Consider the following 17,989-nt stretch of genomic DNA (forward strand, 5'->3'; position numbering starts at 1 on the left):
TCAAATGCTCCTGGCTTTCCCAGAAAGGACCATGCCCCTAAGGGATTTTAGGGAAAAGAACTCCAGCTATTTTATCAAGAACAAAATGTGTATGTTTCTGTTCCTTTCACTGTGTTAAAATATAATCATGATAAGGTTCAGTCTCTGTTTTCTACCTGCCCCACCTTAGAGACTTTGAAGAGAGTCCCAGGCTTGTGGAGCCTCGGGTTGTAAAAGGAGATGGGGAGCTGAAGACCGTGGGTATGTTTCAGCTCTCGCACACAATGGAATGGACTCCAGAGTTCTCTCTCATTTCACTTCATCGTATTTTCCATTTTTGCAGACATATCCCAAGACTGGTCAGACTTTGCCCTCTGGTGGGAACAGAAACATTGCTGGCTTCTGAAAACGCACTGGACTCTGGACAAATGCGGGGTCCAGGCAGATGCAAAGCTTCTCTTCACCCCACAGCACAAAATGCTTCGCCTCCGCCTGCCAAATGTGAAGACAGTGAGGTTGCGAGTCAGCTTCTCAGCTGTGGTTTTTAAAGCTGTCAGTGATATCTGCAAAATCCTGAGTGAGTACCCTGGAGGGGCCCCACGCCCTTTGGACTGTTGGGCAAGGAGGACAGGAAAATTATGTGTGCTTTCCGCCTACACTTCCCTTACTAGGAACCATACTTTTCAAGCTTTTTCTGGGGACTTTAGCCATGTAAGTAGAGTTAAACCAAATGAAACATTATTGGAATAAATCAGGTTCATTTCCACAAAGCTTAACACTATTTCAAAAGAGATCTGTAAACAGAAGAAACAAACCCATTAAGATTTCCCCCCCAAAAAAATTCATTCCTCTAAGCCATAGTAATATCATCATTATATTTAAGGCAAACAAGAAAGTTCCATTCCATCATCATCACCATAGAGCTGATATATCTTTATTGTTTTTGAGATAATGGTGTTTTTTAGTGTCTTAATTGCTTTATTAACACTTCACTACAGTAAATATTCTAGCCACAAAAATTATTTGTGGAATTTATTTTAAGCAGGAAGGTACACTTAATTATGGATTGAAAACTAATTCTTATGGTTTTAACAGTCATTAGGAACAACACTGCCCAAACCATGTATTTGGGGAACTTCTATAATGGAAGTGAACCCTGTGTCATGAAGATTTTCTTGTTTTATACTTTTTGAAAGTGTGTAGGTACATTCTTTGGTTCCAAGGCTAAGATTTAGCATTTACAATATCTGAGTACGTAATCTCTCTTCCCCATTAAACTATAAACCGTTCATTCATTCCTTCAACAAATATATACTGATTAGGCAGGCATTGTGGCGAGTGCTAGGGATTGGTTAGCAATAAAAATAGTCCAAACCCCCTTCCCTTCTTGAGCTGACATTCTAGGATACAGAGACAGAAAAGAAAGAATGAATGTAAAAGTAATTTAAAAATAAGATATTAAAAGGAGATATGCGGTAGAGAGAAAAAGAAAAACTCTAACAGTATATGCAGGATTGGGAGTTCCAGTGTTGGTCAGTGGGGACTACTATGGTATTAAATAGGGTGAAGACAGAAACCATTACTTGAGCATGCCCAGGTTCCTAACACCTAGCACAACACCTCGCACACATTCGTTGCTCATCAACTGTTAAGTGAACAAGTGAATGGAACCTTCCGTTACAGAGCTCACCAGCAGTGCCCCTGGTGCATGACGGGCAAATGGCAAGTAGCAGGGCATGTTGTTTCCAGCAATATTCCAATGACGATTGGAAAACAAAGGAAATGATGAAATAAAACCCAGGCCACAGTAGACTGGAAACACACATTGTGGCCGGGACCAAAAACTTGAGGCTGCAAAATATATAGAAGCAGTCAGACGTTCTTCTCTTTTCCAGATTATATCTTCATAGTAGTTCTAAAGGGCTCAACCTGGCATTTCTAATCATTGTCTTTTATATCTGTTCAACTGAAGCTAAATCAAATTTAGCAATATGATGGGTTTTCTCACAAAGAAAAGACACAAATCTTGGGCTTGGAGATGCAGGTTTGGTTTGGTTGTTTTGTTTCTAATGCTCCTACTGGAAATTCTGATTCATCTCCTGGTCTCATGTATAAATTATGCATTTGGAATGGGCACAGGTGTGTGCTGCCACCTGACAATCAAGCATCCTTGGTTACAGGGGAAGAGGATGGAGTTGAACTGCTAGCCTCAGCCTCGGCACTAAGCAGCGTTTGAACTGAAAAATGGCCAGACCTCTGGCATCAGTGCATTTGCCTCCAGGAAAACTGCTTTCAGACTCTAAACATCCACATTCCTTAGCTTTTACTTGGAATCACATAGCAGCTCAGTGTGGTTAATGGTTATCAGGAGTTCTGATTAGCAGTGGTGGTTATAAATATATTTGACTAATAGAGAAAACTGGGAATCATCTTGGTTTCGTTGCTCCAGAAGCAGACCCTGAGATAAGAATTCAAGGACAGGGCGCCTGGGTGGCTCAGTTGGTTGGGCGACTGCCTTCGGCTCAGGTCATGATCCTGGAGTCCCTGGATCGAGTCCCGCAACAGGCTCCCTGCTTGGCGGGGAGTCTGCTTCTCCCTCTGACCCTCCCCCCTCTCATGTGCTCTCTCTCTCATTCTCTCCCTCTCATATAAAAAAAAAAAAAAAGAATTCGAGGACAAACAGTTATTGGGGGGGGGGGTGATTCCAGAAAACACTGGTTGGGGGGTGAGGAAGTAAGACTGGAAAGAGAAGGCCACCCATAAGAGAGTGTCACCAATCCAGTTGCATTTGGGGGCTTCTGGGAGATGATGTCAACATGCCTCAGGACTAGCCCACCCAAGGGGCGAGGGAGCGGGAGTGTTAATATGCCACTCTCGTCAGTCATTGAGGGCTGCTTTTGGGGAGTGTTAATTCTCTGAACTTGTGTGGCCTTTTGCATCAGCATTTGGGCAGTGCAGACTGTGGCATCCAGAGCAAGCCCTCAGGCAGAGAGATGCTTGTCCTAGCTGCCACCGGAAGTCGCCTCAGAGTGCACGGAAGTGGTGAGGGCCACGAAGAGATGCGCGGGGCACCAATGCTGTCTGCCTTAGGGATGAAATTAGCGACTGGGCCCAGTGTAAGAGAAAGGCTTTCAGGATCTATGTTCTATAAAGAAAAAGGTGGGATTCTTGGTTGTTATTTTAGAAAAAAAAACTGAAAAAAGAGGAAAAAGAGGGAGGGGAAAAATGGGTAGTAAATAGATAACGCAAGAACAGCTAAATGTTGGTAGTGGTTGAAGCTGGCTGATAAAAATATGAGGGCGCCATTATACTATTCCCTTTGCTTTGGATATCTTTGAAATATTTTCATAATAAATTAAAAAACAACTAGTAATTTTATTAGACTAAATCTCCCTCCACTCTTTGACACACACCCCCCCCCCACACACACACACACACACGCACCCATTTTAGGAGTCTCTGGTCCCCTTCTATTTCTTCCAAAGGGATATAATTTAGTTCCATCTACTTCTCAGGAATTTCCTGAGAAATGATTTCAGATGCCCAGCATGACTCTGGGTCTTAGAAGGAATTTTCTTTTTACTTTTTTTTTTTAAGTTTTATTTCTTTTTAGTAATCTCTGTGGCCAACGCGGGGCTCGACTCACAACCCTGAGGTCAAGAGTCGCTTGCCCCTCCAACTGAGACAGCCAAATGCCCCCTCTTTTTACTTTTTGATAGTTTTTCATTCTTCTTTATATTTGTTTGTTAGATATCAGACGATCAGAAGAACTTTCCTTGTTAAAGCCTTCTGGTGACTATTTTAAAAAGAAGAAAAAAAAAGACAAAAGTAACAAGGAGCCCATCATTGAAGATATTTTAAACCTGGAGGGTTCTCCAACGACTTCAGGTCCACCAGGTATGATTCCTGACAGCTGTTTTATTGTTGTGTTTCATTCTTGAATCCAAGGATTTCTTAAATCCCAAGAACCCTCCTTCCCTCTGCTCCTCTTTCCCTCGTCTTCTCTTCCCTCACCTCCCTTGCCCCAAACAAAGAAGGACTAAAATTGCAGGATTCCTGTGAGGAAGAAAGGATATGCGATTACTTTTAGAACTCACAGAATTTTTTTTAATAAGGTTTGTTTTATAGCTCATTATTTTTTTTAAGTGGGCTCCATGCCCAGCACGGGGCTTGAACTCACGACCCTGAGATCAAGAGTCACGTGCTCTACCAACTGTATAGCTCATTGTTTTAACTGTGTTTATTATGTTGCTGATGAACGCAAAGCTTTAGGGGAATTGGCTGTGAATTTGGGAGGAAAAGAGATGAGTTGGATCACTCAAACCATACTTTTCTCTTCCTGAGTCTGTCTTCATGTGACTCTTTCCTGAATTCAATTTAAATTTTGCATCAGGCATGTAACAAGTGGGCAGGTAAAAATTCTGGAAAGACACTATCCTTGTCTTTTTACATAAAAGCAAATCAATCTCTAGCTTGCTTGCGACAAAGGTCTTCTTGCATAGTATATTCCAGTGCAAAGAATAAAAAGCATTTTTTGCATTTTCCTTACACAGACCATGTGATTTATTAACCATCAACTAGCTGGATTCTTAAAATTGGCAAGTACTATTATTTGTTTAAAGGATTTGCCCAAAAATATAGTCTGTATATGCACTCTTGTGAGATCTTCTGTTCTCTGATGGTGCCAAAACTCACTGCTGAAATAGAATTTTGAATTATTGACAAGGAGATAGTCCCCAGCATTTGCCTGGGTTGGTTTTAGAAGCTTTTACGGCCTGTGAGTTCTCTGCCTTTTCAGGCGCTAAAAACTCCTCTCCCATCAGCCATAACTTACTTAAATGTTACAGACATTTAAATTCAAAATCCATTTTAGTATAAGCAATGTTAGTACCTATTTTTCCAAAGATGCCTCCCTTGATCTTAATATTCTTAAGATCTTGGGCGCCTGGGTGGCTCAGTTGGTTTGGCGACTGCCTTCGGCTCAGGTCATGATCCTGGAGTCCCAGGATCGAGTCCCGCATCGGGCTCCCTGCTCAGCAGGGAGTCTGCTTCTCCCTCTGACCCTCCCCCCTCTCATGCTCTATCTCATTCTCTCTGTCAAATAAATAAATAAAATCTTTAAAAAAAAAAAAAAATATTCTTAAGATCTTAATGATCTTAATATTCATTAAGATATGATTCTCATATCATAGTGCATGCTTCCCTTTGCCTTGCAGTCAGCCCTGGCTTGTACAGTAAAACCATGACTCCCACATATGACCCCATCAATGGAACGCCGGCGTCCTCCACCATGACTTGGTTCAGCGACAGCCCTTTGACAGAACAAAACTGCAGCATCCTCGCATTCAGCCAACCCCCCCAGTCACCAGAAGCGCTGGCTGATATGTACCAGCCTCGGTCTCTGGTTGACAAAGCCAAGCTTAACGCAGGGTAAGGACATGGCTCCGGTTTGCTTCTCTCTCACCATGTTCCTCTATTGTGAGGCTCACTCACCCCCACTGGACTGTCCAGAGATTGTATCTCAGTCATCTTTATTTCCCCCCAAAGCCTGGAATAATAGACATTCAGGCCATCTTCACTCCATGGGACTGGATGGCATTCATCCCCGCCTCATTCTGTTGCTCACTTTTATTCTCCACCCCTCAGCACCACCCAGTATTTATTTTTCAGCTCTAGAACTGCACCATCCAATACAGGAGTCACTAGCCACGGGTGGATATTTACATTTAAATTTGAATTTAATTAAAATTAAAGTGTGGCCCTAGCCACATTTAAATCTGCAGTAGCCACATGGGACTAGTGGGTACCCTATTGGACAGGGCAATATAGACTATTTCCACTGTTACAGAAAGTTCTAGCCAATACGATAGACCCAGCATTGAGTCAGACTAGCTTGTGTAGAAGAGAGGCAGTGCGGGAAGTCAGCAAGTACAGATTTTCATTCTGGCTCCACGACAGGGCACGTGACCTTGAACACGGCACTTAATGTCGCTAAGACTCCCATTTTCTCACCCATAAAACTGAGAAAATATGAACCGCCTTGGCCCTTCACTGGGTTATTTTAAGTATCGGTGTAAACAAAATATACATACAAAAAGCACTTGGAAAGCTATAAAAGCTATAAAATTAAATGCAGATATAAGGTATTATCAAGTCCTCTCCCTTACAGGTTTTTGGTTATATTACTTACTCAGACTTTGTTCAAGGAAATACACACACACACACATACACATGTATGTGTACATCTACATCTATATGTAAATACATGTATATAAGTGTAAATATGTATATAAACATATTAGGTAATACTCTAATAAATGTGTGTAAAATTGATTGACTTTTAAAACTCATCCTGTTGTTTTCTAGTTGGCTGGACTCCTCACGTTCCCTTATGGAGCAAGGCATCCAGGACGATGAGCAGCTACTGTTACGATTTAAATACTACACGTTCTTTGACTTGAATCCCAAAGTAAGATACTTTTTATCTTCTTTTTTTTTTTAAGATTTTATTTATTTGAGAGAGAGAGAGAAAGAATGAGCAGGGGGCAGGGGTAGCGGCAGGCAGAGGGAGAGAGAGAGAAGCAGGCTCCCCACCGAGTAGGGAGCCAGATACGGGACTCGATCCCAGGACCCCAGGATCATGCCCTGAGCTGAAGGCAGACGCTTAACCGACTGAGCCACCAGATGCCTCTTCTCTCTCTCCTTTTTTCAATGTGAAGGCCTGGAAGTGGAAAATTGAGTCATTTAGTTCTCAGAATTAGGGTTAATTTGTATAATCTTCTGTTTAGCTCTGCAGGGTTAGACCAATGAATATATACTGTCTTTGGATTTTCGTCTTTAAGTTTCTAATGAGCATGGTCAGCTGCCCCTGAGTTAGCAGGAGTCTCTTGGGGTCCTCCTGCCCAGCATGGTGTGCACTGCCCCTCTCCATCCACACAAATCAAGGAACAAGAGGAGAGTGTCTCACAGAGCTGAAATCTCCTTCTAGGAAGGAAGGATCATCAGAGCCAAGGTTAAGAGCAGGCTCTCATGAATAAGACAGGACTCCTCACTGCAGGGCTGAGTAAGTCTTTGGTAATGAGAGAGAGGGACCATCTGTAAAAATAAAGACCCCAGCTGGTCAGCAACTCCCATTAAGTGCCCATCTGCCACCTGAAGTTTACTAGGACAACTGAGTAGTGAAATAAATCCTCTGAATTTCTGCCCCTTCCTTGGCCCTGCCTGGCCTGTTTGTGGAGTTGTGAGTCAGCACTTAACCTGCCAAATGTCAAGAATATAAACTGAGTCACGGGCCCTCCAAGTGCCCCCTTTCTCACCCACAACAGTGATTCTGCCTCTCGTGGCACTCTCTTTCCCTTGATCCCGATGTTAAGTCTGGTCTTCAAAGGTGCATCTCTGGTCCCACTGGCATCTTCTTCAAAATGAGCCTTGTTCCTGGTCAGTCTTTGCTTTAGATCCTGGTTTAATGCCCCTGGACCTAGCTTGTTTCTGGAGTGCCTAACTTCCACCGAATCATGGCAAACGAGCAAATTTTGGCTCTTTGATAAAACCTTCAGGAGAAACTACTCTACAGCTTCTCCCAAAAGGGAGGGGTTTTTTTGTTTTGATTTTTTTTTTTTCAAGAGTGCTATGAATGATCGTATTTGCTTAATTGGTAAGGAGTTCTCTCCACATGGCTCATGAACGAAACCTATTTGAATCTAACAGCCAAATAGAAGCTGTCAACCCAAAGGTGACCGGAAGACTCAGGCTTTGGGGATATGACTTTGGGGCACAGGAGAAATGATCCCCAACCACTTTAGAGTTCCCTTCTCCCCCCTTCAAAAGTATGGATGCTATAAATATAACCAGGTTTAGTTCCAAGTTTCTACTAGGTAGATAGAGGGATACAGAAACTTAAGATGCACTTTATGTTTTCATAGAATCTACAGTCAAATCAAGAGCAAAGATAGCACCCATGAAACCTTGTAAAACAGACAAGGCACCTCCAGATGGGAAACAGACTGTATAGTAGAATCAAGGAGTGTCTCCTCTCCAGCTTTCAGCAGAGAGATGCAGGCAGGCAGTGACACCAGGGTTACAAGTACTGATTAAAATCTCAAATTTACAAAAATACTAGAATATACAAAATTTCAAAAAATAATATACTCTAAAAATGCAAAATCCAGAATCCAAAAAAAGATAGGTGCATTTTCATAAATTAAAATTTTATGCATGCCAAAAAACCATATACAAAGAAAAAAGGTCTTTGCAACACATACTACAAACAAAAGGCTAATTTCCCTAATAAAGAGCTTCCGGAAATCAATAAAAAAAAAAAAAAAAAAAAACCAAAAACCCAGTAGCCTAATGAGCAAAGGATACGAACACATAGTTCACAGAAAAGGAACTAGAATGGCTTTTAGCCTTGTATTGGCAAAGATCAAGAAGTTTCATACACTATCTTAGCAAGAGTGTGGGGAAAATGGCTCTCTCGTACCCTGCTTATAGATCAAAGTACAAATTAATCTGATCCTTATGGAAGGCAATTTGGCAATATCTATCAGAATTACAATTCTACATAGCTTTGATGCAGCAAATCCACTCCACTGTATTTACACCACAGTTATACTCAAATATGTGCATTAATATGTCTGTGCACAAGAACAGTTATTGCTACATTATTTGAGGAAGAAAATTGGAAACTACCTAAACATCTATCAGTAGGGAAGTGGTTAAGTATATTATGATACACGTATATAGTGCTGTTGCTAAGAAGAATGAATCAGCTTTCTTTTGATGTAGAACATATTCAAGGTATATTATCGAATGAAAAAGAACAAGGTACAAAACAGTCCGGAACAAGGAAGAGAAGGAGACTAACTTTTTATTGTACCTTCTTTTGTCCCTTGAGAATTCATTCAGAATGAATTCCTTCATTATCTCTTATTTTGCCCTATTTGAATGTGTGAATAAAAATAACTTATAACTCCAATAATCAAAGTATTTTTTTAAATGTTCAGTAGAGAAAAGGAACAACAATTTTAATAAGAGTCCTGGAGATACTGAAACCTGCCTCCCAGCTAATTGGGAATCCTCAGTGATTAGATCTCAAGAATAACCCTTTCTTGAGAGAGTGAAACTCTGGGAAGCAGGTCTTGTTATTTGTTTATATTGGTGGTTGTGGGAAGGAGAGAGGGGTTAACCTAATTGCCTGGATGAAGAGAAACAGGGATTCAGGCCATGGAGGTGGCAGAAACCGTGTGCTTCCCACTCTGGGATTTCTTTTTTTTTTTTTTTCTAATTTTTTTTTTTAAGATTTCATTTATTTATTTGACAGAGACACAGTGAGAGAGGGAACACAAGCAGGGGGAGTAGGAGAGGGAGAAGCAGGCTCCCCGCTGAGCAGGGAGCCCGATGCGGGGCTCCATCCCAGGACCCTGGGATCATGACCTCAGCCAAAGGCAGACGCCTAACGCCAGTCTGGGATTTCTATTTTCAGTAAACTGGAAGACAAAGGAAATCGAGAGCCAAGGAAGGGCGAGAGTAGCCAATCCCCACCAAGGGGAAAAATTTGTCTCTAAGTCAAGGAAACCACTGACAGAGTTCTCAGAGAGAAAAAGACCTACTGGGGTGCCTGTTAATACATGACCCATGATAACCTGGGACCTGTGATGTTCTTCTAGACCCTCGGGGGGAACCTGAACAAGACTCCAGAGAAGAAAATCCAGAGTTCTGCTGGCTGCCACAGAGAAATCCAGTGTTCCTCAGTGGGAGCCAGGGCTTATCCTGTCCTTTATAACATCTTGTACTAGATCCTGTTCTCCTAATGTCAATTTGCAAATATAGGCCAACTTTTGTTTAACCAGCGTTCTTTCAAGGAATTGTTTTATTTGGCTTTGGGGGGGTGCTAGGGGAATTAGGTTTGTTCAGGTGTGGAAGCTTTATAAATCTTTACTGACTGCATTTGAGAGAAAAGCCTGATCGGGTGATTTAACTTACTCTCGCTAAAACTCCTGCAGCATTAGAATTGTAGACACTATGACTGACTGGTGGACAGACAGAGACAGACAGATAGGACAGTCCAATTCAAATTTTAGTGGCTATACATACTATTTAGATTTTGTCTTTAAACTATTCATGAAGCAGGAGTCTTTTAGGGGGGGCGGGCAGGGGTTGCTTGGTTTTTGGTGTGCGTGGTGTGTGTTTTTTTAGTTGTTGTATCTTGATTGCCGTATCATTTACATGCCATAAAATTCTATTATAATGATTGTAATACATTCATATGGTTGTGCAACCATCACCACAATCCAGTAGTAAAACACTTGCATCACCCAAAAGAGTTTCCTCATACCCCATCTGTGGTCAGTTCTGGCTCCCAGCCCCAGCCCACCACTGGTCTGCCTTCTGTGTCCAGGGTTGCCTTTTCTAGAAGTTTCCTATAGATGGACTCATACAGTATGTCATCTTGTGCGTCTGGATCTTTCACTCAGCATGTTTCTGAGGTCCCTCTGTGTTTTTACGTGTATCAATAGCATGTTCCTTCTTACTGCTGAGTGGCGTCCCCTTGTGCATGTGGCCCACGTTTCATTTATCCATTCACCAGCCGAGGCACCCTGGAACGTTTCCAGTTCGGAATTGTTATGAACAACGCTGTTGTGAATATTCTCACATGTGTTCTGTTTTGGTTTGTTTGGGGAGGGTCCTGGGGCTAGCTCCTGTGGTGTACCCTGCAAAGTTCACAAAGCAAAGACAGACTCTCTTAAGGTTCTTAGTCCTCCAGCTTCCTGAGGTCCACTCACATGGGTTCGCATTTGTCTTGCTTTGGCGCTGCTGAGAAGGAGCATGCCTCTACGATAGGCCCCATTTCCTGCTGACCTGATAGCAATGCTCTTTGCTGGTTTGGGCTTGCTACAGATTTTTCCATCCCCTATCACCTTTTTTCTCGTGTGTATAAGGTTAATGCAAAAGGAAAAATAAACTAATGCTTATCAACCTGTGATAAATCTGTTTAGGCACTCTTTCTATTCCTCCTCCATATTTTCCTCACCTTTTTTCCTTAAGGATACGGTAAATCGTATACTCGGGGGAAAAAATAGGAGTTACGGTTTAATCAATACAGAGTTGCAGTTTTGCCAGATGAAGAGAGTCCTGTAGACAGGTGGTGACAATGGTTTTTCCTACAGGTAGAAATGTGATAAAAGAGAGGGAGAAATAATGGAATCTGAGATGGGTCAGTTTGGCCCCTTGAAGAAGCTCTAGAAAATAATCTTGACAAAACAAGTTCTACGTTCAGAAGTAAAATGAGCTGGGGCAGTGGAAAGATAGGTATTTCTTTCACTTACCTGAGCGAAAGTTTACTGCATTAACAAGGAATGGCCTCCGTGTTTCCAGAGTTTTCATACTGAGGAATATAAATACGTGGCCCCCCCCCAACACATACACACCTACCTGTTTCTTTCTTTAGTACGATGCTGTCCGAATCAACCAGCTCTATGAACAAGCCAGGTGGGCCATTCTCTTGGAAGAAATTGATTGCACGGAAGAAGAAATGTTGATCTTTGCAGCACTGCAGGTATGGGGACTCTAGTACCTTCTCTCTGGAAGAAAACAAAGCAGATTTGTTTTCTTCAAGTTTCATTTTCTTCATACTGTTTCTTTTCTTTGAAGAAAGAACTCAAAGTGAGGGGAGTCCATTTCAATTTAAAATTTTCCTCATAACCCCCACACGCGCCCATCTTCTATAAGGCATTGGTCTTGCAATTCTTATCTCATCCCCACTACAAGCTGAACCAGTGATGAAGAAGAATCAAGTTTGACCATGACTAACCATACCTCTCAAAATAATTCAGGTTAAAATGTCATTTTCCCTTCAGAGGAGGGAGACCTCTTTCCAGGAGACATTCGGAACTACAGGGGGGATTGTCTTCAAAAAGAGAAAGGGCTGATGGATACATGTGTGTTTATAACATTTCTAAAACCTCTGTTTGCATCATAGTATCACATTAGCAAACTGTCGCTGTCAGCTGAAACACAGGATTTTACAAATGAGTCTGAGGTGGACGAAGTAGAAGCTGCACTCTCTAATTTGGAAGTGACCCTAGAAGGTGGAAAAGCAGACAACGCTTTGGTATGCACTTTTCTGGTAACTCAGAACAGTGGCTGTGTTCTCATGGACTGACACGTGTAAATGAGCTCTCTTTTATGAGAAATAAGAGAACCTTGTGTCTGATTTTGAAAAAAGAAAACATACTTGTCACAAGCTTAAAGCTAGCAAGACCTGACTGGCTTTTCTCGGGTCAGTTCTGGAAGGGACAATGAGATATGTTCAATGCTGTTAATGGGAGTACGTTTATATGTATTTCTTAGGGAGAAGCTGTGGGGTATGAGGCAAAGGCACCCACCACCAGTGGCTTTTCTTCACTCGCGGGGAATATGGAGGCGGTCCCTCCCCTCAGGTCTAGAGAGAACCACCCAGTGTGTTGTATGGCTAGCTGTGAGCATGGACAAGATGCTTCACAGATACAAAGCCTATTACCTATTTACCTAGTCATTCACTGCAACTGGGCAAGGTTGACACAGTGAGGGCCTTTATTCTGGGACACTTTAAAAAGCCCCTGAACCCTTCTGACTTCAGGAAATAGACAAAAATCTTCCAGTGAGACATAAAGTCATACAGCTATTTTGTCATCTCCTTATCCCTGAAATGTGGCCGAATGGCGGCTTTATGACCGGCATGCCTCTCCTGTTTGATTCACCTGTTGAGTGCCACCCTTTTGTTTAACTAACTACTTCAGTCATGGGAGTAATTATTAGTTTAGTGCACATTGAATCAGAGTGGTGGATCTATTGTAATTGGATATAAATAGTAAGAGATAAAAATGAGTCACTATATTTTTATGGATTTAATGCATGTTTCCTTATGATTAATTTCCTTAAAATGGGAAGTTGGTATCATGCAAAAGAAAATACTTCATACAAACTAAATGCCAAGATTCTGTAGAGATTCAAAGCCCTGTCTCACATTTATAGGAGACACCAGGCTCATTGAATTTGAGTGTTCTCACTTGTTGACTTCCTCCACTGAATAGATAGACTGTGATCCTTCTCAGAATAAATGGAAAATTCCCCCCTCCCTTCCTCCCTCAAAATTTTCATGTGATGCTGAACAATAGGCTTTTCATTTAGAAAGTAGACACCAGCCTACACCGCACAATGAACTTTGAACCGCGTTCCTTTTGAGAAGTTAATCAGTGAACTAGACGTAGCTAGATTTACTCCCTCCGAGGTAAAATTTGTAAAATATTTTGTTTGTACATAAAAGTAGCAGTTTCTAGCTCAAATTTTTAACTTGAATGGTAGTGCTTGGTCAATTTTTTAAATCTCTTTTTTCATTTGTATGACACATGACACATACAGAAAAGTGGGGAAAAAGTGTACAGCTTAACAAATTTGTATTAACACCCAAGTCACCACCCAAATCAAGAACTAGAACTTTGCCAACCACCCAGAAGCCCCTGCATGTCTGCCATCCCCCCGCCCACTCCTCACCCACTAAGGTCACGACTAGAAATGTGGCTCGTGTGACTGAGGGACTGCGTTTCTCATTAATTTAATTTTAATTAATTCACATTTTAATAACCCCATGTGGTGAGTGGCTACAGTATTGGGCAGTGCAGGTATAGAGTATCAATACCACCTAATTAACTACTTATGAAATGTTATCTGTTTTTCCTTAGGAGGACATTACTGATATCCCTAAACTTGCAGATAATCTCAAATTATTTAGGTAAGTCACCCTCAAAGGGGAAATGGATTACCCCTAACAAGGCCTCACAGGTAAAGAGTCCAGGAATTTAAATTGAACCCGTGCTAGGCAGGTTCCTGGTTCAAAGGCAAGAGCACGAGCTTTGGCATCACACAGACGATGGGCTGAATCCCAGCTCAACAACACATACTAGCTGGGGTACCTCGGGCATTGTCATGTGCCTGAGCCTCAGTTTCCTGATCTATAAAATGGGGGCATACCTCCTCTTGGGTTTATTGGGGGGATTGAATAAGATAACATATATGAAGCATTGAGCATGGTACCTGGCTCATAGTACGTGCTCAATAAATAGTGGTGTAAACACGGCCGATGTCAGCAGTTAGTGAACAAATATGCTAGACTGGTCATCTGTGAGGCTCAGGACTTGACACCATCCAAAGGTTCTTTCATGGTTGAAAAATCAGTTGTCTCTAGAACTTTGGTCCTGGGCTTATCCAGAGTAGTCACCTCAGTTTATCTACCTTTGCCTGTTAAGTGTTTCTGATAAACTCCCCAGTTACCTTACCTCAGATCAATCTGAAACTGTTAAAAAGGCAGAGGAGTTTTTTATTTCGTGGAAAGAAAGAAAACATTTGTGATGGTGCCAGGGTGCATTAAGATGAAAAGAATAAGGCCCCTTTGAAGTTCTATCAGTTACTCATATCACTTTATGGTTCATTGACTTTTCTTAACACACTGACACTTCAGTGGGTCAGTTGGCTTGAAAAGAAACGCAAGTTGTTTTGGGAACACATGATGCAAAGAAAGACTTAGAAAGAGTGAACAGCGAATCAGGTATAAGTGAGAAGCATCCAAAAGTAACCATTTTTGTCACTAGGTTTCTACAGGTTGCTTTTTTTTTTTTAATGTGGTCTCAAACAATAGGATCATTAATTTAACTTTTATGGCATAAATGGTTGCAACCACATATATTGTTATAGTCAGAGCTACAGAAAAAAAGTAATAATTTGAATCCACGAATACATCTTTATGATTTTTTAATAATCATTCTGTGAAGAAAGTAAGTTGCCATATTCTCTATCTAGAGCAAATCTGGCTCTTCACAAACCAAATAATGACCCTTCCCTTCCTATCAATGTTTTCAGTGAAGGAGATGACATTCCAGAGTTAAGCCCTCCATCCACTTCACTTTAATGTGATTGCTTTGCTCAAACACACAAAATTGTCTTCTGTTTCACAGTGGTCGCTATATCTACCAAAGGTCTGAAGATATTGACTTTAATAGACAATATAGTTCATGGAGGAAGCAAAGAAGAAAGGAGACAAGAAGGGGGGGAAGGAGAATGGAGAGTGGAGCTCCACTCCTACTTATTAGCGTGTGTAACCCTTAAAGGCCCTTCATTTCCTTGGGCTTCCTTTCCTTATCAGTAGAAGAACATTGAGCTAGTCCTGTGAACCATTTTTTTTTTTTTTTAGATTTTTTATTTATTTATTTAAGAGAGAGAATGAGAGAGAGAGAGAGAGCACATGAGAGGGGGGAGGGTCAGAGGGAGAAGCAGATTCCCTGCTGAGCAGGGAGCCCGATGCGGGACTCGATCCCGGGACTCCAGGATCATGACCTGAGCCGAAGGCAGTCGCTCAACCAACTGAGCCACCCAGGCACCCCCTGTGAACCATTTTTAATCTTTTTTTTTTTTTTTTTTACAGTGAAGCTCTTTTTTTTCCTAAACAAAATCTGTTGAACCCGCTATATAAACAGTAGACTTCAGTTTCCAACAACTGATCTAAATGCATCTGATCTAATGCAAACTTCAGTCTTGCTATAAATATGTGTGAGTGCTGGATAAAGTAAAAATAAAGGAATTGTACAAGGTTGAGGTGAGACCAGGGAAGTCCAGCTTGCAGGAAATGCAGAGGGAATCTAATTCTACATATGAAGCCTCAGATGCAGAGAGGGATTTGGGCCATGACATAGATTCTTATGGTTTGGGGCTGAGATTTTAATCCCTGTGAGAGGAGATGACACTGTAGGCCTATTGTAAGGTACTGACAAGGACTGAAGCCCGTGCCTAAAGGCAGAAACTTGGAAGGGTGGCCTTCTCTGTTTAACAGGGAGTAGAAAAGCTGTCCATCCGCGACAGAAAGCAGTGAGGAAGTTCATCCTTGCATGGGGTCCTACATGGGGAAATGAAAAGTCCCTCTGGAGGAAACTGGAGCCAGGTCCTTTGCCACACATGGATGTAGATCTAAATTTAAATGTCTTATATGATAAGTGAATTCTGAAAAAAATAAAATAGAAACTGGCCCAGGACCACAAAACCTGTGAAGCCCTAGCAAGTGTAATTACAAAACTATCTGGAGGGAAATATCCACAATCTAGCATGCATGGGCCTTCTAGAGGAAACAATAAACCCCTAAAAGTTGAGCTCCTGATAAAAAGTACTAACCATGTGAGCTCATGTACCATCGTAAAGGAAAGACAGCCAACCCAACAAACAAGAAGATTAGCAGTTTCAATAATTTTAGGTAATAGAACAATCTGAGAAAAACATAAAATGAGTATGTTTCGAATCCTTATGGAAATTAAAAGATAAATATCATCATGAAAGAGAAGAGGCAATATTGAAAAGGAACCAAATAGAAACTCTGGAAATGAAAAATTTACTCGTAGAGAGGCTCCTGGGTGGCTCAGTCAGTTAAGCATCTGCCTTCAGCTCAGGTTATGATCCCAGGGTCCTGCTTCTCCCTCTCCCTCGCCGCTCTCCCTGCTTGTGCTCTCTTGCTCTCTGTCAAATAAATAGATAAAATCTAAAAAAAAAAAAAAAAAGGAAGGAAGAATGAAAGAATTTCCTCCAGAGGGAAGTTCCAGGCCGACTTACACAATGTGCCATGGGAGATATCAGGGAGAGCCACGTTATAAATGCAAGCCACCTAAAATACAGTGGAATCTTTATAATACGTCATAAAGAAGGAGTGACCATGAAAACCTTCGGTCCCCCCACCCTGGTTATCACATGGAAAAATACCTCTAAGGGGAGTGACACACTCTTGTTTTTTCAAAAGAATGTGTTCCAAATTTATGACCTCTCTGTGATGACAAGTGGCCATCAGTGGTCAGCCTGCAAATGCTTTCAAAATAATAAACACTCTTCACCCCTCCTTTAAGAAAAAGGTGATTGTGAAATGAGTGAGAACGCAATTCATGTTTGAAAGAGATTAGTGCGGTGGAGAGGGCATTTCGGAAGCACTTATTTGGAAATGTTTCCACTGTCACGGTGTTGCCAATAATGATACTGCCCATTAAAACCATATTCTCTTGCCTAAATTTTGATCACCTCTCTCAGTTAAGCTGAGAGTCTGTTCAAAACAGGGGAACTGTTAAAAAGAAAACCATGGGCCCAGAACAGCATCACTTAGACCAAGTCCCCAAACTTGGGCTTAATACCTAACCTAATTGCAATTTCAGCTTCCCCCAGAAATGAGTCTTAATCGGTCAGAAGGGAATTTTCTGATCGGCACCAATGAGGTCCTCTGTCACATGGGCCCTCCGTCTCCCAAAAGATGAGGTAATCGCCTAATAAGACCTCCTGCCCTTCCCCACATGGAAGGTGACCTTGCCTGGACCAGTCCTTTCTTTTGCTAATAACTTCCTTGCCCCACCTTCCTTCCTATGACAACTTTCCACTCTGTTCCCCTCCTCAGAGCTCCCCTCTACTTGCCAGGTGCTATGCTGCCCAATTTATGAATCACTTCATAAAGCCAATTAGATCTTCAAAGTTTAAAAAATAATAAAACAATGCTGTCTGCACACCTTTAAAACTCGGAAACAGGGGCGCCTGAGTGGCTCAGTTGGTTAAGCGTCTGCCTTCGATTCAGGTCATGATCCCAGGGGCCTAGGATCGAGCCCCGCGTCGGGCTCCCTGCTCAGCAGGGAGCCTGCTTCTCTCTCTCCCTCTGCCTGCTGCTCCCCTTGCTTGTGCTCTCTCTCTGTCAAATAAATAAATAAATAAAATCTTAAAAAAAAAGTTGCCCCAAATTATGTACGAGTGGGGTTAACACACGGTTTCCTCTCTTTCTCTCATCCTTGAATGCAGAAATCCACTGCTGTAGCATGAGAGACCCTGATTCACCCCCCACGGCCAGCACTGTTCCACGGAACCATGGACAGCTCATATGGTCTTTTCTCTGCCCAGCTGTACCCCCTTTCCTTACTCCCCAGCTCTCTCTCACGTTCTCTATTTTGAATGGCCCAACTGAGACTTA

General features: G+C 41.9%; 1 protein-coding gene across 4 annotated transcripts in view; it reads left to right on the top strand.

The window, feature by feature from the left end:
* The window catches only part of FERMT1 (FERM domain containing kindlin 1), a 40,494-nt gene that overhangs the window by 6,418 nt on the left and 16,087 nt on the right, over positions 1 to 17,989 (top strand). For 3 of the 4 annotated variants that reach the window (XM_021689173.1, XM_021689172.1, XM_021689174.1), the window contains exons 3-9: positions 323 to 556; positions 3,730 to 3,876; positions 5,196 to 5,409; positions 6,346 to 6,448; positions 11,426 to 11,533; positions 11,957 to 12,088; positions 13,698 to 13,747. In XM_021689173.1, the coding sequence (XP_021544848.1) occupies positions 323 to 556; positions 3,730 to 3,876; positions 5,196 to 5,409; positions 6,346 to 6,448; positions 11,426 to 11,533; positions 11,957 to 12,088; positions 13,698 to 13,747 (988 nt within the window). Of the gene's footprint in view, positions 1 to 169; positions 241 to 322; positions 557 to 3,729; positions 3,877 to 5,195; positions 5,410 to 6,345; positions 6,449 to 11,425; positions 11,534 to 11,956; positions 12,089 to 13,697; positions 13,748 to 17,989 lie in introns of all 4 variants that reach the window. The other variant, XM_044918649.1, reaches the window with a different exon arrangement.

This window comes from Neomonachus schauinslandi, chromosome 10, assembly GCF_002201575.2.
Source record: "Neomonachus schauinslandi chromosome 10, ASM220157v2, whole genome shotgun sequence".
Lineage (NCBI taxonomy): Eukaryota > Metazoa > Chordata > Mammalia > Carnivora > Phocidae > Neomonachus > Neomonachus schauinslandi.